At 36.0% G+C, this 21,380-nt stretch overlaps 2 protein-coding genes across 6 annotated transcripts; both read right to left on the bottom strand.

The window, feature by feature from the left end:
* Positions 1 to 612: 612 nt before the first annotated feature.
* LOC18046073 (chitinase-like protein 1) lies at positions 613 to 3,124 on the bottom strand. The gene is made up of 3 exons (XM_006443085.2): positions 2,556 to 3,124; positions 1,823 to 1,982; positions 613 to 1,375 (listed from the first exon to the last, which is right to left on the bottom strand). Exons 1-3 carry the CDS (start codon positions 2,941 to 2,943, stop codon positions 958 to 960), a joined length of 966 nt encoding a protein of 321 aa, XP_006443148.1. The 5' UTR covers positions 2,944 to 3,124; the 3' UTR covers positions 613 to 957.
* A 7,824-nt stretch (positions 3,125 to 10,948) lies between these two features.
* Positions 10,949 to 21,047, bottom strand: LOC18046070 (signal peptide peptidase-like 5). Of its 5 annotated transcripts, XM_006443083.2 has the most exons (14): positions 20,721 to 21,046; positions 19,107 to 19,262; positions 18,602 to 18,713; positions 18,391 to 18,510; positions 17,624 to 17,778; positions 16,327 to 16,506; positions 15,577 to 15,611; positions 15,283 to 15,439; positions 14,148 to 14,201; positions 13,980 to 14,072; positions 13,024 to 13,166; positions 12,439 to 12,509; positions 11,611 to 11,694; positions 10,949 to 11,505 (listed from the first exon to the last, which is right to left on the bottom strand). In XM_006443083.2, exons 1-14 carry the CDS (start codon positions 20,856 to 20,858, stop codon positions 11,405 to 11,407), a joined length of 1,599 nt encoding a protein of 532 aa, XP_006443146.1. In that variant the 5' UTR covers positions 20,859 to 21,046; the 3' UTR covers positions 10,949 to 11,404. The 5 variants fall into 5 exon arrangements, with proteins under 5 accessions (XP_006443146.1, XP_024044229.1, XP_024044230.1 ...); XM_024188461.1 differs by lacking the exon at positions 13,980 to 14,072 and having other exon boundaries at positions 20,721 to 21,045; XM_024188462.1 differs by lacking the exons at positions 15,283 to 15,439; positions 15,577 to 15,611 and having other exon boundaries at positions 20,721 to 21,044.
* Between the last annotated feature and the right edge of the window lie 333 nt (positions 21,048 to 21,380).

The following is a 21,380-nucleotide window of genomic DNA, read 5'->3' as shown; positions in this document are numbered from 1 at the left end:
TAATTTTGTGGTTTAAGAATTCAGGTTACATTTTCTTCAAGATATTAGCCACTACAAGCATTTATTCACAATTAATTCTGCAAAAATTGAATAGAAAATTATTCGGATACCTCCTACTTTCACGTACAACAAAAATATCTGATCATTGAAAGGCGGGGTCTAAATGGACTTTTTTTTTTTTTGAAAAAAAAGGTTTATATATTTATACTTTTTATTATAAATTTATAAAAAAAAAAAATTGTAATCAGTAACCCGACCACTGGTTTCAATCCGCATCTGGATTGGTCCGGATTGCCGGAGTCTTCCGGTTCTGGAATGGATACCGGTTTTTGCGCAGCACATCAATTTTCACCAGAATGTTCTGGTAAACCTGTCAATAAGTCCTGCAACCGTGCAACAAAGGTGGCACCGAACGGTCCTCGTACGGATCAAACCGGCAAGAAGCATAACAAAACTCTATCGTCAGGCTTCCAATACACCTTTCGATTAACAGGATGAGAAATGATAAATAGCACGTGATCCATGACATTTGTAGGTATGCAACAAATACCCAAGCCAAAACAACATTTCAAATGAGAGCATGAATCATTATTGCGACTAAGAAACCAGAGGTTAAACGAAACTAGGAGACGATATCCCGGAATAAATAAAATATAAGCATATACTTTACAATTCTGCTATTGAAACACACGAGTGGTTCATGCGGTTCAGCATTACATATATCATGTAACCAGATACAACAAAGATTTTACAAACCAAATGAATCTCAAATCTACAACGGCAATGAAGAGGGGCAGACCAATCCACACACTAATTGACCTTGCGCAATATATGAAAAGATGGAAAAAAAAAAAAAACTTACAACAAATAGTTTAATTAACCCCAGTCTTATTGTAATGGTACCCACCTAGAGAGAGAGTCACTCCCACAATAATAGCTTGGCTACAATAAACGTCCTCAAGAAGATGCAGCTGAAGGCGCGGTGTTTGGGTTGAAGGCTTTCTGCTCAGCACAAGAGAGTTCTTCATTAGGTCCTGCCTGCTCTCGACCAACACCCAACAGATCAAGGTAATACAAGTAATGAGAGACAATGTTGTTCATAGCATCAATATCACCCTGACCGCATACGCTCTCACCATAGAGAATATTCATTGTGGTACCAAAGTTAGGTCCCCGTTTGGACAAAGTATCATTCTTGGTGGGCTTCCAGTTGCCAACAAAGGCATCATGGGCTGAAGGCTGGGATTTCTTGACCGGGGTCATCCACTTCCAAATTGCAGCCTCAAAGGCAAGGGTAGCATTCTGCTCAATGTATTCAGGATGACTCAACAGATCCGCCCTCAATGCTTCCCCAGTAGCTCCATAGTTATAGTTCCTACAAATGACAACAACAGGAAAAAAAACTATCATTGACATTGTGTTTGAAAGAAATGAACTCAATTCATATTGGCTGTTGTTTCTATTTTATAATAGAAACTAATAATAGGCATTTAAAGTAAAAGAAGAAAGAACATCAAATCTATCGAAAAATATAGATTCATGTGAATCGAACACATTGCTTCTTGACCCCCAAAATCGGAATATAGAGATCGTAGCATTTGCTCTGTGGACCATACAGTTAATCAATCACGCTGCCTGATAATGATATGACAAACAAAAGCTTTGAAACAAGTCTATCATCTGCACTATCACTAATTTTTTTCCAGCTCAGCTTAGGTAAATCAATCAATATCAACAATAAAAGTTACAAGGAAGATTCATATCCAGCAACTGAAATTTGAATAAAAGAACTATGATGAAAATGTAAAAAGTACACGCATACCAGTATATAGGTATAGCACCTCGGCCGTAGTACTCAGCTCCAGGGGTGCAGGGATATGTGTATTTGTAGGAATCATCACAATATGACTGACTGGGGCTCATTTCATGGTTGTAGCAAAGTCCCCAGGCCAATGGTCCTCCAGTGGCCACCCCATATCCACCTAATTAAGCATACAATACAAACATTACAGCCGTTTCAATATAAGCCTTTTATTTTACTTCCATTTTTTTTCTTTTTCATTCTAAGCATAAACATAGCATAAAAGATAATAGCAGCATACTGTCAATTAAATCTCATCTCAACACCCATGTGAGTGGGTTCAGTTCCAGCTGCACAGCTCTTGTTTCAACCCAAAACATTTTAGCACCAACTGAACTCGCTGTTGAATCAAATTTCAACCAAATAAAAACAAACAGTGACCCCTTCTTCTCCGAAACAGTCTCAAAGACCCTATTCAGAAAATTATGGCCTTCGACTACAGTGACAAGAACACAAGAGGGTCTCCACGACCGTCGCCAAAACCACAGGGGGCCAGCTTTATTTTTCACAAACAAACAACTGTCCAAGTTCTAATACTGCATTTGCAATAAATAAATAAGAAACAAAAAAGTCGAAGCCAAGGTTTAGCTCCATTGGTAAGGAACGGTCTTCCTAAGGCTCAGGTCTTTAGGTTCGAGCTTCAATAGTTAGGAGTTAATAATATTGAAAAAAGGAAACACAGATGTATACTTACAAGAGGTCTTGCAGCCGACGTGGGCAAGAAAAGCGCAAATCTCCTTCATCTTATCAAGCTTAGTACCGGTGGTACCGAAGCCGAGGGGCTGATATTTGACGGTGGCAGTAATGAAAGACTGATAATCCCAGAAGCCCACGGCATGTGCCACCGGCGTGTTCCTTTTCGAGAAGAAATTCTCAAACTGGTAAACCTGGAAATAGTCTGATATCGTCTCGTTACAGCAGAATTTCGACCATGTTGGGCACTCCCACCCTTTTATGCAAACTTTTTTCCCCTTCACCTTCTTCACTATCACCTTCTCTGATTCATCTCCATTTGCCAAACTCACTGCCAGTGCCAGTACTAGTGCCACTGTCAGTGTCATTGCCACACTGCCATTCTTCATCTTTATTTTCTCGTTCTCACCAGATCTACCTGTTGTTTCGAGATTCACTTGGGGGAAGATGAGAGAAATGGGAAGCAAAGGATTTGACAAGGCGGATGCAGCGTCTTTTTCAGGTTCCGTAAGACGAGTTGTTTAAATGTCGAACACTGTTTGGAGAAATCAACGGTGGATTTTGCGTTAGGTTGAGAAAAGTGTTGGAGATTTAAAGCGATTACAGGCTGGATTTGGAGGAAGGTACCTTACAGAGGGACGGGACCCACACAACTCCACCGACAACTAACCAGCGGAGCAAAAATGTGACACTTGCACACTTCCACTTCACTTCGGTAAATGGAAAATGGAAAGTTGTAAAAACGTGATGTTACCGGGTTGGCAAAAGGGACGGGTCGGACTGAGTCAGTTAAAGACCAACCCAAGCCCAGGCCTTTTCTTGGGAAGTTTAGGCCTTTAACAGCTCTGTCCCGTCTTGATCGATCCGGGCTTGAGATCGAGGGGAAGATTGGAATTTTCTAAGTTGGGTCCTTAAAGAAACCTACTAGAGTGAACGAAGAAATTTAGTGAGTGCAGTGTGAACGTTGTGGGTAGATAGAGAGATCGGGGGGTGAACTAAGTAATCGGATGTATGATCCAAAGAGGGATGGCAATAAACTTAGAATCAGAAAAAATACAGAAAGAGTTGGACTATTGGCACCCCTCTCATCTCCTCATAAAACATCATTTTTATTTATATTCATTTTATTTTTGAAAATGCCCCTTCTTTTAGATACATTTTTCTAAGTTCTTAATTTTCATTTGATTTGATTTATTATTAAAACTCAAAGTATTATTGTGTTATTTTTTAATTATTTTTAATTTTATTATTAATCTACACACAAATTAAAAAGTTATATGGGTGATAAGTTTTTTAGTATTAATCATTGGCTAAAATAACACATTTTTTAAAATTATAATTTCAAAGCAATTTTAAGTATAAAAATATTTAATCAATAAAAAATCAAAAGAGAACAATAGATTATTCTAAATTTGTACAATTTATTTTAGCTAAATAGGAAGTAACATATAGATTTTTTTTTTGGGAAAATGATTGATTATGAATTAGGTAATTTGCTGGAAAAAATTTATATATGTTTAATTTTCAATTGTCCTTAATTGTAATTTTTTTTAAGTGGGGTTTTGTAAGAATGATGTAGGGGTGCCAATAGCTCCACTCATACAGAAAAGCATGTTAAAAAATGCAGATATGGATCTTAAAAACCAAGATCCGTGCGAATTTGGATCCGAATCCGAATGCAAGTGCATTCGAAAAATCGGATATCCGGATCCACATTATTTTACAATTAAATTATTTAATTAATTAAATTTCAATTGAAAATGTATAAATTAAATTATTTATTTAATATGTATAAACATAATTAACTCTATAATCTTCATTGACTATGAAAAAATATGTTAAAAAAAGTAATAATAATTATATAATATTGTAATGAATCGATTTACCTCAGTTTTTTTTTTTAATGTTTGATTGATGTTGTGAAATTATCGTTTGTGAATTTATGGTATTGTTGTATGTTATTTATGTTGAATTGTTGATTGTTAAATTATAATTAAATTTTATTTGATATTATTAGCTAATTATTAAATTTAAAATTATATTTAAATTTTATTATTTTGCGGATCTGGATATCCGATAAATCTGCCTACAATCTGTGCGAATATTTCCTACATCTAGATCCGCATATTTTTTTACAAATCCGGATGCCAAATGTTCAATGTGATCCAAATCCAAATTTTGTCATTCGAGTGCACCTACATCCAGATCCAGATCCAGATCCGAATTTTGTCATCCCTACATCCATACACAAACTTTTTTTTGGAAGCCCAGATCATAGATCGCCCTGATTTGGGCCCCACACTAAAAAGACAAGTGGTTAAAAAGAAACCCTTACAATTAACGGGGGATTCATATTTTTCACAACAAGAAGTCGGAAATTATGAAAATATCTCTACTCTTGTTAGGAAATGCATCTAGAAGAGTTATGTTGAGGTCGAATATTTTTTCAAGCTCAGCTAACAATAGTACAGATGATGCCAACAAGCAAATGGCATGCCAGAGTAGTCCAACCACATGAGGTCGGCTAGAAATAAAACGGATTGATGAAAATTGCTCACCACTAGAGGATATATTAGGCTACGGCCAAGGAGAAAACTACTCACCAATAGGGTTGGTAAAAAACCTCAGGTCGGCCCCAGCTCTGCGGGTTTGAACCCGCTCCGAGGGACCTGGTTAAGGGCTTTTGCAAAAAGATTGGGCCTAAGCCGGGGCTTTAATTTATAAATTAAAAAATCATTTTTAATTGAAAGAATTAAATCCCTTATTCCATTCCAAATTAACATACTTTTTAATAAATATGAGTCTTGAGTTTTTGCATAAATTACAATGCATAAACATAAGTAATATCTAAAAAAAATAATTTGTAATATCTAAAAAAATAATTTAACTTACAATAATTAATAAGAAGAAGAAGAAGAGAAAAAAGGAATGAAGAAAAAGAAATACAAATATTTACTTAGAGGTCACCGATCCAACCCCATTCAAGGAAGCAATTAATTTTTTTGTTTAATAATAATAATAATAATCTTAATTTAAGATTTTTTTAACTTATAGCTTAATTAAAAATTTATTTAACAAAATTATTGAAGGCCTAAGCCCAACCCGAGCCCGGCCCGAGCCCGGCCCAAGCCCAAGCCCATTCAAGTTGGATGAGATTTCGCAAGGCCCAGACCTAATATTAATTATATAGGCTTAGGTCTGAGCTGGAAAAAGCCCGACCCAAACCCACATATTACCAACCCTACTCACAAATAAGAGCCTATTTAAGTAAAAGACTGCGTTAAAGAAAGAGGTTAGGCAAAAATCAACCATTCTATTACCTTGCTACATGATTTACAATAATATCACCATAAACCTCTATTTGGAAACTTTGATTGGAACCTTATTTATTAGTTTATTTCCCATTTCTTATATACGAAACAACTAACTTAAGGGTTCTCGCTAGAATCACTATTGACTAGTTTATTATTTTGTGTGACTGAGAGGTGAAAGAATTTTAGTTTGGCTCAATAAATATGACTAAGTGCTTATCAATTTTCTTATAAAATAAATTTAGTTATTAAGGTAGTTCTCAACATTAAAATATATATATATATATATAATATTTGAATGATTAAAGTGGGTTACCTTTATAATTTTTAAGTCACACTTGTCAAATAAATTAAGATATTGAGTGACACGTAGTAGATGATATAAATTGTAAAGTGATGGAATGCAATCAATGAGTGAGTAACCGACGGAAATTTCATAACATGTGCGAGTGGCCATTTGTTTTGATCTGGACGACAAAAGGTGCAACTCTCGGCCGACAATCAAATATTATTGGGAAATTTACACAAATAATCATAAATTTTTATGTTTTTTTTTAACCCCATAAACTAATTTCTATCAATATTAGCCAAAAACAAATTTTAGACCAAAATGCCCCTATCACATCTCTCCCCCAACAATCTCTCTTTCACGTAATCTCTCCCAAAGTCAAGAAACACCCATAGTCGGCGGCAACTTCAGCCCTCGTCGGCAGCGACTCCACCCATCATCGGCGTCAGATCTATCTTCTACGGCCTTCAACAAAACCAAAGTTAGCCATTTTATTTATATTTCATTAATTTAAAATAAAATTTTAGAATAAGAGTGGTTGTACTTTGAGAATAATGGTGGTGGTGGTGGTGGTGCTTGTAGTAGTGGTTGTTGTTTTGGACGTGATTTGTGATTGTGTTGTTTTGGGGAGAATGGTGCCTACCCAGCGAGGGAACTGCTGCCCAGCGACGGGAGCTAGAGCGCACGCGCTTGCGCGAGCGCGCGTGCCTATCGCACCAAATTACAGTTTTAAATTTTTTTTACCAAAAATTAATTTTCCTGTTATTGTATTATAAATACAATCTAATAATATTAAAAATATTATAGATACATGGCGAAATCAGAAGTGTCAAGAAACGAATTAGGCAAGATGATATTAGCTTATGCCGATCACTTCCCGGGGTAAATTTCGAGTATGTGTAACTTATCTACGGTCGTAAAAGCCATCGATCGAAAATTAACAAAACGACAGCTGCATCTGTTGAAGAAAGACATATTTGGGTATTTTTTGGAGTGCCGAAACTTTCCGTTTAATGGTGTAATTTTGCACAATATTTTGCTTAGGCAAGTGGCTCATGGAGAATACAGAGAGGAGGATCAATTATGATTTCAAATTGGTGAGCATTTGATACGCTTGTCAATTGGAGAATGGTGTCTATTACTAGACTTTCCTATGTCGTAGATACCGCACTAACAAATAATAAATCGGGCCATAAGATACTGAAAACATATTTTGGTTGTGATTTATTTCGCAACATCAATCTTAAGCAATTTGATGCATTATTTGAGAAGTTGAATTTTGAGGCTATGGACGACATTGACGCATTAAAGATCGCGCTCTTTTATTTTGCGAACAGAGTTCTAAATGGAAGAAAGGGTCATTGTCAAATCAATTTCGATTGACTGAACGAAGAAGATGATATAAATTACTTTTGAAATCGTCCATGCGGTCGTTTATCGTGGGAAACGATATACGATAGTCTTAACAATGCACTATATGAGAAAGACGAGAAATTTAAGACGATTCGGTTGAAAAATCCAAACCATAAAATAGAAAAGTACAATCTTTACGGCTTTATGTCCGTGGTTCAGGTGTTTTTTTTTAGTAATAAGTTCTGTAACATTAAATATTTAATGGTAGTTTTAATTGCTTTCTCACTTTGGTTGTTGCAGGCTTGGATTTACGAAGCGATCGGAGGTTTGTCACCAGCATGGGTCGTGAAAACGAAGAAGAAGATTCCTCGCATCGTGCAATGGAAGACCATGACGTCTTCTAAAATAAACTTTGCTGAGGTTTATTCGTTCTTCAATGACAAATTTCGTCTTGTAAGTAATATGTATTGGTCGACGTATAATACTATCTTTGACATTACTAAATTTGAGTTCTGTACACTTACTTAAAATTTTGGGCTGAATTCATGGCAGGGAAACGTTTTGCAAACCCTTAAGCCGGATGCAAAGGAGAGTCACAAAAAATATTGGCTCACTGTGAAGAACTCTATACCACGTATTCCAGGTTGAGTTCATAAGGTCGGTATCCTATAAGTAATATTATTTATTTAATCAAAATTTTTGACTTTTTATTTACTTATTTTAAATGTTATTTTCTACAGCACCAACCATCATAACATAATTCAAGCACAACTGAATCCATTAAGCCTTGAATTATAAAAAAAAAAATTAATTGTGTACTATCAAATTAATAAAGAGTCAGTTGCAATTAGGGATGGCAAATTTTTTCGGACTCGGCCCGGACCCGGATAAACCCGATGATCCGGTCCGGGTTGAACCCGGACCAGATGTATAAAAATGCGGAATTCGGAACCCATTTTAGAAACCCGCACATGTCCGGGTCCGGGTCCGGTTCCGATTTTAGGCGAACTCGGATGTCCGGAATCTGGACCCGGATATTTATTAATTTTAATATTAAATTAAAAAAAATATTTTTAATATAAATAGAAAAAAAAAAGAACCCAAAGGTGCCCTAGAGCTTCATTCATTTACACTTTCACAACCGCAGCAACACATTTCCTCTCCCTCTTTAGCTCGTCTTCATCAAATCAAATCAAATCATCATTGTCGTCACACTCACTTGCCCACCTTCGCGGCTGTTCATCATCATCATCAGCTTGTCTTGGCGTCTTGCCCACCTTCGCGTCGCGACTGTTCATCATCATCATCAGCTCGTCTTGCCAACTTCGCGGCTGTTCATCATCAAATCATCGTCGTTGTCGCTTGTATCAGCCGCCGTCACGAACAATAACTAGCTCCGATACAATCAGAAGTAACGAGCTTGCCTTCACCGTTCGTTGTCTCACCGGATGCCAAACCTTCAAGTTCGTGAATGCCGAATCGTGAGTTCCTGCAGGGTTCGAACCAAGATGATTTGTATTTGGTTTGTTTAGGCCATGGATTTGTATTTAATTTGCTGAAATCCTAGATTTGAATTTCCATTTGGAAAAATGCGGGTTATGTCCGGGTCCGGTACAGAAAAATATTCGTCCGGGTCTGGATCCGGAAAGGTTGAACCCGGACCTAGACCCAGATTTTGCCATCCCTAGTTGCAATGAATCTGTCTTTTGGTGCGACAGGCAGGCAGAGTCGGTGAATCTGCCTCTTGATGCGACAGGGTGCCTGTCGTACCAAAAGGTAGATTGTCTTTGTGCGACAGGTGCATGTCGCACCGAGCAATCGCACTGAAACTTTATCGCAAGTTCAGAAAATAACTCATATCACTCAGTGATGCGGATTGGTGTTGGATCCGGATGGATTATGATCGGATTTCACTTTTACCATTCGTCGTTGAAGTTTGCCGTTACCTTTTGCCGTCGCCGGTGATGATTCAAGAGTGCAAAGTTGCGTTTGGTTTGATAAAAGGGGAGAAAGAAAGTTGTTTTTGGTTTGTAAACAAGGATAATTTGGGGAGAAAAACTTGTGTTTGGCTAGTGTTGATAGAAAAAAATTTAAAGGATTAATTATGAAAATAATAAAAGTTTTATGGTTTCTTTTATAAATTTCCCAATATTATTGCAACTTTATTCTCCTTTTCATTCCATCTGTCAGTCTCCGACTTTAGCTGCTTTAGACATCGAAAAGACCAAATTATTGCCACTAAGCTTCGTTACCTATTCTTGGTAGCACTATTAGAGTTCTCCCACAGAAAACTTAGGATGCTATATGTCCCTTTCCAAATGTAGCTATAATTATAAATTTTTGAATACTACTCAAAAACTTCTGAATTGTACCATAACTATATGAATTCAAACTCCTAATAAGCGCAGATTATATTATTACTGTAAATGATCATTACGATGGATGGTTAACCACCTGACAAGGACACCCGCAAAAAACTAATCTAGAACCCGTGACAGCACAGTGTAGGAGTGGGAGTATGAGTGGAAACCGCAATAATGCTCTCTGTTGATTCACGGGGGGGATTATGGTGGTACAACTAACGACCGCATCCATTTTTCTCTATATAAACGCTTGCCCATATATGTTGATTTTTGTGAGAGCAGAAAAAGCAAAGGAGTTAACTAGGAGAAGAAATGGGGAGCCTAAAAAAGATTATAGCTTTGGTCGTAAAAGTGATAATGGTGGTGGGCATAGGCGTAGGGATGAGCATTGGCAGCAGCCATGCTCAGGGTACAGTGATATGCAACATGACTGGTGCTGGTTTGATGGCATGCAAGCCGTCTGTTACGCCTCCAAACCCAACTCGGCCGACGACTGCTTGTTGTACCGCGCTCTCACATGCTGACTTGGAATGCTTTTGCAAGTACAAGAACTCTAAGCTGCTGCCTTCTCTTGGTATAGACCCTAAACTTGCGATGCAGCTCCCGGATAAGTGCAAGCTTCCTCATCCCGCTAATTGCTAGAAGTTTCTTTGCCCTTAAGCCGGGTGTAGGTCGACTAGTCGTCGGTGCACTTCCGCTTTACCTAAGTTTGAATAATAATGTAAATACAAAGTTTGATGTTTAATGGGTGAAATTTCTCATCCCCATTCAAACTTAAAAAAAAATGATGTAACATTGCCTCTCCTTGAGTCTTTGTGTGTGTTTCTTAGTATATCAATAATAAAGATTTAAGTAAGAACGCAAGTAATCATTTTCTATCAACAACCCGCATGCGGATTGTTGTTGGTACAACTGAAAAGTATCCATTTTCCATGCAAAAATTTTCTATTAACAACCTGCATGCAAGATACTCGACGTGTACCTCTCATTTAGTTTCTATTTTCCAGATCTGGTAATTATTGAAATTGGATAATAGGCCTATAGTCTATAGTAGTTTTAGATGACGCCTAGTTTTAAGAAAAACTGTTTTCTTAAATTTACTCCACAGAAATCACATATATCGTTCCAGCCTATCACGATATAGGCAGGCACAAAAAATGCATAAACATCATAATCATGAAGTTTCAGCCACAATGTTTGATTAACAATGCAAAAAAATGAAATTAAAAAAAGAAAAGAAAAGAACTTGCACATGTTGCAATATATTCCAAGAATATAATGCTGTGACAAGAATTGAGCTACAGTCAATAGATATAAGCAACGAGAATATACACAGGCATAAAATAAATCCTAATGGCAAATTGTCTGTAGACCTTATATGGCTACCACTTCTTTTATCACTGTATCCTTCATCCCAAGTTGAACCAAAAGAAAACCTTGAGTCAACAACAAACCCCATTGCATGCCCAGCTTTTTGCAGAGTGGGCTGGGTTTTGATTTCTGTTAAGAGTGATTAAAAACCAATTCTGATTCTTCATGCTTCTACTGGACGATTCATATCTGAAGATGGTTCCCTACTATAATCCCAAAGATGTTTCAGCTCCCCTCTCGCCAAACCCAGTATTACAGTAAGTCCTGGTAATGCAAAATCAAGAGGTAAGTGAAAAGAACTTCTTTTTATTTATACAGGGATGATGTACTACTACTCCCTGTCCAACTAGAATCACACAATATTATTACCTAGCGTACAGGGAACAAGATATAGAAGTGCTGGCTGGCCGTGCCCGTTCATTAGATATAACCCTAGGTATGTAAGGAAGAGACCTGCAGTGCAAAAGCAATTTAAAGAAATACGACGGCAAGAAGACTTCTTCATGTACACTTGCAACTAATTGCCACCAGGGCACATACAGTAAGATAAAAAATGAATAGAAAATTGAGCTTCAGTGTGCCACATGCCAAATTATTAAAAGGAGAGGAAATGGAAGTGGTGATATCTAACATAATCTTTTGAGAACTTCACAGATATGTGCATGAGTTCTATCCCTGATTGCAGCTACCTTGAATAGAAGCTAAACAACTACTATGAAAAGAAACAAAAATTTGGACCTCCATTTTGACATACATATAATAAAAATACGCTTTCAGGTTACCAAGAATTTTATATTGCAGCAGGACAAGATGATACAAGTTTGTCATCATTACTTGTCTGGGACATTTTATAGATTCTAATATTTGTCATATGTAATAAGCTCATCAATCAAAAGACAATGAAGTGAAGGTGATAATCAAATGTGACCCAAGCAAATTTTGAGAACATACACATTTGCGTTAGAAAGAAAATTCCAGACACTTCAAAGCACAAGTTATGGATCAAAACAAAAGATCATTACAAGAAACATTGAAAACAAGTATAATTGAGTTAACTTGGGTTAACATTCATTTAAAACAGCCTATATATCCTAAAGTTAAAAAGCTTGTGATTGAGCACAAAATAAGTAAGAAATAACAATGAAGTAATATATAAAGGAATAATAATAATGTAAACCACTATGCTAAGGTACTTACCAAAACCATAGCCAATTATCAACCAGAGAAAATATCCTTTTACCACACCTTTCTTGTTTTCCTTGTCATATCTGAGACAATCAAACACAGAAAGAGAAACAGGAAAAAAAAAACCCAAAGTCAAAACAAGGGCAACATCCTTCTGACACCAGCCTAATCAAAAACTCAAAAACCAAGAAATAAAACCCAGACACAATGTGAACCCAAAAAAAAAAAAAAACCCACAAATAAAGTCAAAATTTTCTGCCTGGAATCTGGTGCCAATTCATATAAGATCTTGAAGCAACTTCTTGATCGAAGTCATTGCCCACAACAACTTCCAAATCCTAGCATTATGAGAGGGCACCAAAAAGTACTAGTAGTAATAATAATAATAATAATTTTAATAATACTAAGATAATAAAACTTTGATGCTGATGATAAAACTCTAAAGATAGGCTATTGGTTGAACTAAAAGGATCCCTGTTCTCCCAGATTACACGGCAAACTATACACAAAAAATTTATGGATATCTCCTGTAATTCCACTCTTTTCAGGAAGAAGGCATCATATCATGGATCCTGAATGCATTTTAACATTGAGTACCTGAATGCAAAACAAATTAGCAAACCAGGAAAGAGAATGTCCCCAAAGCCAATCATATCATAACCACCCCAAGGGTCAAAAAGTCGAGGGATTCTTAAAAGCATGGGAATAGATTCTCCACTACTGTTGTCACCTCGAGCAACCTACATCAATAGAATAAACCCATAAGAAAATTTCTTACAGCACTTTCACTCAGCTAAAGTTTTTTATCCTTTGTTGATATGTAAATACAATCTACCAGTCTAATAGGATGTAAATAATACAAAAAACTAAAAGCATACAAATAAAGCAAGTCTAGACATTTTTTTTTTTAAAAAAAAAGAAATTCAGATGAATCAATTTACTAATATCAACTCAATTGTTTTTACTCGTGCAGAAAGCTTGCTGTCACCCAAAAAATAAGACTATTAGTTGAGACTACATATCCATCCTTATATCCTTCGGATTAACCCAGTTTCTATGTGTGGGACTGTGCCATTCCCCTAACCCAATCATATGACACCCTCATCATGTCTGGCCCACCCTGATGGGTCACACCTTCCCTATGGTCAATAGAGATGGGAATAGGGCACCCATAGTAAATTAAAACCTAGGTCTTCTCTGATGCATCACAAATCAAACACTTGTCATCAACCCAAAACAGTCTACTGGCAGGATTTCCTACATAGACACCATTATAGGCCCTAGATCCAATTTCTAACCCTCAATGCTGTAATCAGCAAATAAAATAATATAACAAAATAGGCACTAGATCCAATTTCAAACCAACGTAACCATTTTTTTTTGCCCTTTTCATGCCTGGTATAAAAGGAAGTGTGTTTTAGTAATGACAACAAGATAATTAATGTAATCTTATTTGCAGGTAGGAAAAAGAAGCAGAAATTAGCATGATTCCTTTTTTTTTTCTCTTGTGAAGGGGGAAAAAAAGGAGAAACAAAATTAACGTTAAAACTTACTGCAATCATAACGCTTTCATGGAAAATTAGTGGTGAGACGAAGACCCAAAAGATGTCATAAACAAATGCGCAGCACAAAAGCACCGAAGCAACCTGAATTATGATTCTCAATCAGAGCATAGGTACAGGAGATGAGTCCTTATTAGAAAACCAACAGTACTAAGGTACCTTGATATTAGGTAATCGAGCCATTTGCAAAACTGTTATCATCAAACAGATGCCCTGTCAACAAAAGTTCCATTATTAGGGTAGTCAATGGGAGGGAAGTGGAAGATTTTTGATAATATTTCAACCAGGCCATGAGACAGCCAATAGAAAGAAAATGTAATAAAAGCAACACTAGCAGTAAAAGTATTAATTTTAATAATCATTTCAAATTAAGGTTATGGAAGACAAACTGAATGATCCAAACTATGAGACAAGACAGTTTCAGGACTGTTTCCCTGCATCCCTGCAGATGCATGTACAAGTGACACATTAAAAGAGAAAGAAGATGATAGAATTTTTTTGACTTTTCACTTCAAGGGTCTCCCTAGATTAAAACTTTTTTCTTGCTTAGAAGGGCAAAAGCTCAAGAACACGGGTCTTAACGGACAACCTTACCCCCAAAGGAAATCAAGAAGGGACAGTTTAGAAGGGACAGACTTAAAAACCTGAAAAGTTCGAAAGGGAAAATGGACAAGAAATTCCCTCTACAGGAGAAAAAGACCCGCGTAATTTTGTGAATCCATTTTTGTGCTTTCATTGTAAGAAAAACGTGCTTGAAGTACCAAATACCTCATAATGCATGAAGATACTAAGTTTTTAATTCAACTCTAGTATCACAATGAGTATGATTGCCAACCAAAACCATTCGTGTTTTTAGTGTAATAACACAGTGGTATAATTAGAATGTGACAATGTTAAAATCTTCTCCTCCACCCCTTCTGCATATATACCTCAGCAAATACATCAAAAAACAGAAGAAAACCTTTTTAATGACCTATATCATTTCAGATTGGACCATGATCACTAAAGAAATTGCTCTCATGTTTCGGGAAAGATGTGTAAACATGAACATTATGGTTTGATACTGTATTGCTATGACTCAAATGAGACCACTAGAGGGGAAAACAACTTGTTTTCAAACTCCTGTCAATTTCCAAAGTTGATGAGCATCATTTAAAAAGCTAGCTTTTTAAAAAGGAAAAATTATATTCAAAGATGTTTTAAATAAAGCTATTATATGGTTAATTGGCATATATCTCTGCAACAATAGACAATACCTAAAAATCTAATGAGCAGACACATAGCTAAGACTTACAAGAATATCTTGACCAACCCAAGAATATGATGCCTGCCTCCGTACAGCCCAGACAACAGCAAACACAACACAGAAGAGCAACACCACAAGCGAAAGAACAGAAACCTCATCCAAGAGAGGCAAATGCACAGTCTTCCGCCCACAATTTCTACATTTACTGAACAGCAAATAAAATGTTTACGTATAAATAAGAATGACCAGAAAACTTGTTTTCTTTTCAATGGTCGGAGCAAAGGAGAACTACTAATACAAATCAGCAACTTGATGGATCAAAAGCAAAAAAACTGCACATACCTCAACACTAGTGTTACAATAATATTATGCATTCCCTGAAAAGTAATTAATAAGCATAACAAGTTAATTGGTACAACATATCATCAGCAAAAAGAAAATTGCAACAATGAGAAAAAATAAACAATGTTATTCTATAATGTTTAGATGCGCGTTTCACAAAAATGGACCACAAGCTAGATATTACAACAGCAAAAAATGCTTGCTAGTGCCCTAATATAATTATCGTCTAGAAAATAATTACATCCCACCAGTAAATTTTCAAATAAAGGTACTCACATTTTCAACAATACACATAAAAAAAAATGTAGCACACTCATATCATACTTTGGAAAGAAATTTAAAATAATTTGTAGGCCTGCCACAAACTGAATATCCAAAATCCACACAGCTTGTTTGACAAGTACATATACCAATGAAGAAAGTTATCTTTTCATATAAATTTAGCGTTGCTAACAAAAATTTTGAATTAGCTATTCTAGAACCAAGGAAAAAGAAATGAATGATAACATTCAAAAACCTGAAAGGTCAAGAACTGTACCAATGATCAAAAAACAAAAGGCTGCAGGACAAGATTATTTTATCACTTCTCCTCAAATAAGCTATTCCACATGCTAAAAACAAAATAACACATGTTTTTGACTACAGATGAGATCATGCATTTAATAATGTTCATTCAGAATATCATGCAGTCATTATCTTATTCTGGCAGCACAAAAGTAAAAAAGATATACTACAAAACAAGTGTTCTACCTCAATGCCGCCAATACAGAAGAGAACAACCAGTAGCCACACAAACCAAGATGACATGAAGAAGTAAAGCAGCACCAGAAAAGTGGATGCTACTATAACAAAAACTATAGCACCCTTTGCAGTGATATCAAGGACTTCCTTCTCAGAATCATCTTTGACTGCTTCAAGATTGGAAGATTCCTAGACAAAGAAAAAAGAAAGCCTAAACTTAGAAATTGCTTCTTATGATCAAAGTGCATATATAACAATTGAAGGGGGGGGGGAATTCAAATAAATTCCAAGTTAATCAGTAAATGAAAAGAGTCAGCATGTGACACCTAAGAAAGCAAGCATATCAAAATGAAATGTAAATACAAGCACAGGTGGTTTTACAGGTTATGGACATCTATATATTTCCAACAATAGTCCAGTGATAGCAGCCCTTATTTCTTAGTGAACCATTACTGATTCCTGATATCACGAACATAAATGGTATCAATGCCCTCAAAGCTCTGGGCATGGTTGAACAAATCTTAGAGCAAGGTCAACTAAGTCTCAATTCTGGCAAAATCTAGAATGCAACATTACCATCTACAACATGCCTAAACTGATTTCAGGAGGTGGCACCACGTCTTCAATCCTTTTACCTAAACAAGTCCTAAGTGGTTCCTCAAATTATAATGTTGATCTTGATGTGAAATATGGTTATAACCCCTACAGTTTCCTACTGCAAGACCCTACAACCTTGATAGAAATTGGTTGGATACTACCAGGTAGGTGATTCAAAGGGTTTTAACCCTGAGCTCTTGGTTGAATCAAGAGAGCAATTAGACAGTGCATCAACAAAAGTGTCAAGTAAGGAAATGGTAGGTGAGGCAATGTTCATCAGGGCAGTTTGAAACCAAATACGAACGGTGCAATCAACAATTTCATTTATACTGAAGCCCCTACAGGTTATTCATTCATATCAAGATATAGTTGCCCTCTTTCATCCCCGCCACGTCATTTTAGGCTGCCATTATTCACTGGGCGGTGCTCTAAAGCTCTTTAGGAGCTGGTGAAGTGTACTAGGCAAAGGTTAGCCTGGGTCCATTTGCTCTCATTTGCAGGTCAGATCTAACTACTGCACAACCAAATAAGTGTTTTGCACACAAGAAATATCGCTGTAGCTTATGTCAACATATCAATGAGATAGGCAATCCAACCAAAGAACTGGATTATCCACATGCACACACACACCCCCCAACAACAACAACAAGAAGAAATAAATAAGAAAGTAAGAAAAAATAGAAGGAAGGTGGAGAGATGTGTTATAAACCTTTGGTGATAATTCATTATAGCGCTCATCAGTCTGCTCACTAGTTAAAAGTGACCAAAGTGCAGCAGCGATAATTGTTCCGACAGCCATCATCCAGAGGAATATAACTGCAAAGTCCACATCTGGACGATTTGGCGCATATAGTAAAAGTTCCACTGCATTGGAAAATTATATGCTCAGCCATAAAAGATCATAAAAGAAAAATAAACCCAACAATTTAAGAGTACAATCACGCTAGGGATAAATGCAAATGTCGTTAGAAACCAAGTTTATTATGACAACTATGAGCATGATTTACAAAGTGCACATACGCAGACACTATTTGATAACCTTTGTATCAGACATACTCATGATCAAGTATGTACGGGATGCATACTAGCTGAAATTTGGCTTATCTGACTGCCTGATTTCTACCGCTGAAAATGCAGAAATACCAGACATCTATGAAACTTCTAAGACTAAGATAACAACTAAGAGTCCCGAGCTTAAAATATAAAGCAGAACTATAGTTTGTAAAAGTTTGAATTCATACCAGATTTTCTATTACGTGATCCTGCCCTTTGAACAAAATGATAACATTTTTTCACCTTTAATAACTAATATATTGACTGCATACAGCAAGATATTACTGATAAGACATTTACAAAATTCTTCAATTGTTTTAAATTTAAGAAGAAGGAAATGTGATCTGAAAAATGATACAGTAGATTTGTTTGAAAAAAAATGAAATCAAAGTTTGACATTGTAGAAAAAATCGAGGACCTCACCTCTCTGTTTATCTGCAATAGATTTGTTAAGAGCATCTCCTCTTGACTTTGGAATCATCAATACAGGTATCGAGATGTTTAAAGAAGTATCATTTTCAGAACAAACCATCTTGTAAAGATCTGAAAAAGTGCAGAAAAAAGCCAGAAAAGTCAACAATTTAGTTTTATCAAAAAATTTATTCATATTCACATGATAACTAAAAGTTTAAACCTTCTTCGTCATTTATCACAACCAGAGCTGCAGCACCTGCAGCTTGAGCTACTTCTGCCTTAGTCGTGAAGGCACAATCACCACGCATAGACAAAGCAATAGAGCCAGATAGCTACACAACGGCAAGAGAGCACATGATTCAGAAATTGAATTTGAAATACTATTAAGGTGAATTTTCTTGTTGTCCATTTTTTAAACAGAAATTCGAAGTACGATGTTTCTCATAATTTTCCACGTTCTCAAAATTATCCACCAAGTTCAGGAAACTGAGGAAGGAAATGGTCTTTCAGTCTCCACCAACTTTAAATTTTAAAACAATGCTTTATAATCCAAATTCCAGACAACGGATAAGAGTCTCTTTTTTTCTGAAAGGAGGGAAAAAGATTCTTTGAAACAAGAAAACAGAGAGAAGGAGAGAAGCTATAGAAGAAAACTTAATGTTGGATTGTTATATGCTGAGTAAATGTGGCAAGTTCAATCAAGTAAAACAAATGCCAAGCCAAACCTTCGAAGCAGTGGAACAGCAGTTTAAAGGATTTGATAAAACAGCAGGCAGTTTAAAAGCCTTTGCAGCATCAGAAGGCAAAGGCAATCCAAATCTTGCAGTTAACCCTGCAAAGCTTTCACCTTCAACATTATCAACCCAATTCTTAACCTTGACCTGTCAATTAGGAAATTTAGATTCTGTCCAACCAAACGGATGTTTTATTTCAAAAACAAAATAAAGAAACTGGGAAAAGGAGTTTGTGCTGGAAGTTCAGATGTAAAATGCATGACAAACTATATGTAAAGCACAAAAGTGGACATAATTTTATTTTCTCAAGTAAATATAATGTTTCCTCACATACGCGATTGAGAGGGAGTCACTGAATGACCCTTTAAATTGCTTCACACATGCACGCACACCCACACTCCTCGCCTGTTAATACTTCATTACCTTGATTTATTTATATTTGTCATTGTCTTTCTAAAATTCACCTTTTTATTTCCTCATTAATCCTTGTCTCTCTAAAAGTCACTTTTTTATTTCCTCATTAATTTATTTCCCTATCTCAATTTTGATTGGCTTGATTTTGATAAAAACTCCACCACATTAATGGAAGAAATCAAAGAGAAAGATTTAGAGATTTTTGCTTTTACATGTTTATTATCTTATTGGCGTTACATCTTTAGCCCAAAGTTTAACATCTTGGTTAGCATTTAACCAAAAGTATTTAAGATCCATAACCACAAACATATCAAAAAAATCACATACAACTAATTGTGAACTAAGTAATACAAAAAGGGAATTCTGGCACATGACCACTTGGTCAAATAAGCTCTATTACCACGTTGGGTAATCACTTCACTGAAAAGTTTTAATCTCATAGGTAAGTACCAACAATATGGTTTAAACTCCCTCCTCAAATAGGATTTGAGCTCTAATAAACACAATCATGATACTGTAACTTTATTCTACTCTCATGTCCCCCCCCCTTTAATTTACTACAAACCAAGAAATATGAATTCTCAAGATATCTGATGAAGTGCTTTGCTAGTTTACAACTGTTGTCTGTGGATAGATGTATTATTGATTGGTTTAAAAAAAAAAGGGAAAGAAAAGAAACCTTAAAGTCTTATATGCATCATTGCCGAACTCTAATATAAATAGTAACTTTTTGAAAAATGCTCCAAGTTACCATTATTTTATATGCATTTCCCATATTTACAATTTAAAAAGTAAATAATTTCTATGTTTGAACTCAAGATTCAATTCGAAATATACATCTTCTATTCATTGACAAGAAGAAAGAAAACAGAACTCTCAACACGCTTGTTGATATTTCAACAATGCAGTAGTCATCAAACACAGACTTGAGTTGTTAAGCTAACTTCTTAGTATTTTTCAATCAGTGAGAGACTGTTTAAGCAAGCATTTTGCCTTTTTGTTATTCTCGAAGTCAATCATCAAATTGGTGCATAAAAAACTAATAATACGGTCCCTTTGTACCAAACATCACAGTAAACAAGAGCAGTTTTTCAACTCAATTTGAACAAATTTTGTAATTAACAATCAGATCGGCAATTCATTAAGCACAATTGAAATTGACTGCCCTGATTTGAGGAAAAGGAAGGTTACCAATTGGAGCTTATTGTTACAGCCAGGGATATTAGGAGAGGAATCGTCATCGTCAAGTGTCACATCGCCGGCGGCCGCAAACGACAGACCAACCACAAACAAGCAAATGAAAGTCGCCATGCGACGCGCCATCGCCATCCCGATCAAATGATTATTTTTTCTTTTGCCGACGAACAAATCTGATAAATACTCGATGAGTGATCTAATTTAATTCGTCAGGACACGTCGGAAGTTGGAACTGAACAAAAAATAAAAAAGTTAAAAGACTGCGATTGGATAGAGCGAGATGCTGGCTTCAGTGGCTTGGCTGCTTCGACGTTGTCAATAATTTTATTTTATTTTTCAGAATAATAATTTTATTTTATTAATTTCAAAGAAAACAATTTTATTTTAATTTAGTTGATCTTAAAAAATTAGGTTAATTTCATTTTACTCCGGATGAAATGCAGTATCTACAATATTTCCAACTTTTGGGTGACACGCAGGTCAATTTCAATCCACTTGATCATTGAATAGACAAATTTAAACTCTGTTAGAGTGTAGGGATGGCAGGGGTTAGTACTACTTAATGACACGTGGGGACATGGCAAAAGTTTAGGGCGGGATGTTTCGAAGTGTAATCATAACTCCATCTCAATTGTCCAAATGATTTGAATACAC

The sequence above is a fragment of the Citrus clementina genome, unplaced genomic scaffold (assembly GCF_000493195.1).
Source record: "Citrus clementina cultivar Clemenules unplaced genomic scaffold, Citrus_clementina_v1.0 scaffold_3, whole genome shotgun sequence".
In the NCBI taxonomy this organism is placed as follows: Eukaryota; Viridiplantae; Streptophyta; class Magnoliopsida; order Sapindales; family Rutaceae; genus Citrus; species Citrus x clementina.
This window is presented reverse-complemented; position numbering and strand designations above follow the sequence as displayed.

Bases quoted from the DNA above. Each gene is read 5' to 3' on its own strand.
- LOC18046073 (XM_006443085.2), bottom strand. From the start codon at position 2,943: ATGAAGAATGGCAGTGTGGCAATGACACTGACAGTGGCACTAGTACTG. The intron at 1,983-2,555 runs GTAAGTATACAT...ATGCTTAATTAG, and splicing joins CGTCGGCTGCAAGACCTCTT to GTGGATATGGGGTGGCCACT. The intron at 1,376-1,822 runs GTATGCGTGTAC...TGTCATTTGTAG, and splicing joins GGTGCTATACCTATATACTG to GAACTATAACTATGGAGCTA.
- LOC18046070 (XM_006443083.2), bottom strand. From the start codon at position 20,858: ATGGCGATGGCGCGTCGCATGGCGACTTTCATTTGCTTGTTTGTGGTT. The intron at 14,202-15,282 runs GTAAGTCTTAGC...TTTTGTTGACAG, and splicing joins GGGTTGGTCAAGATATTCTT to GGCATCTGTTTGATGATAAC. The intron at 14,073-14,147 runs GTACCTTAGTAC...ATCATAATTCAG, and splicing joins CTCGATTACCTAATATCAAG to GTTGCTTCGGTGCTTTTGTG.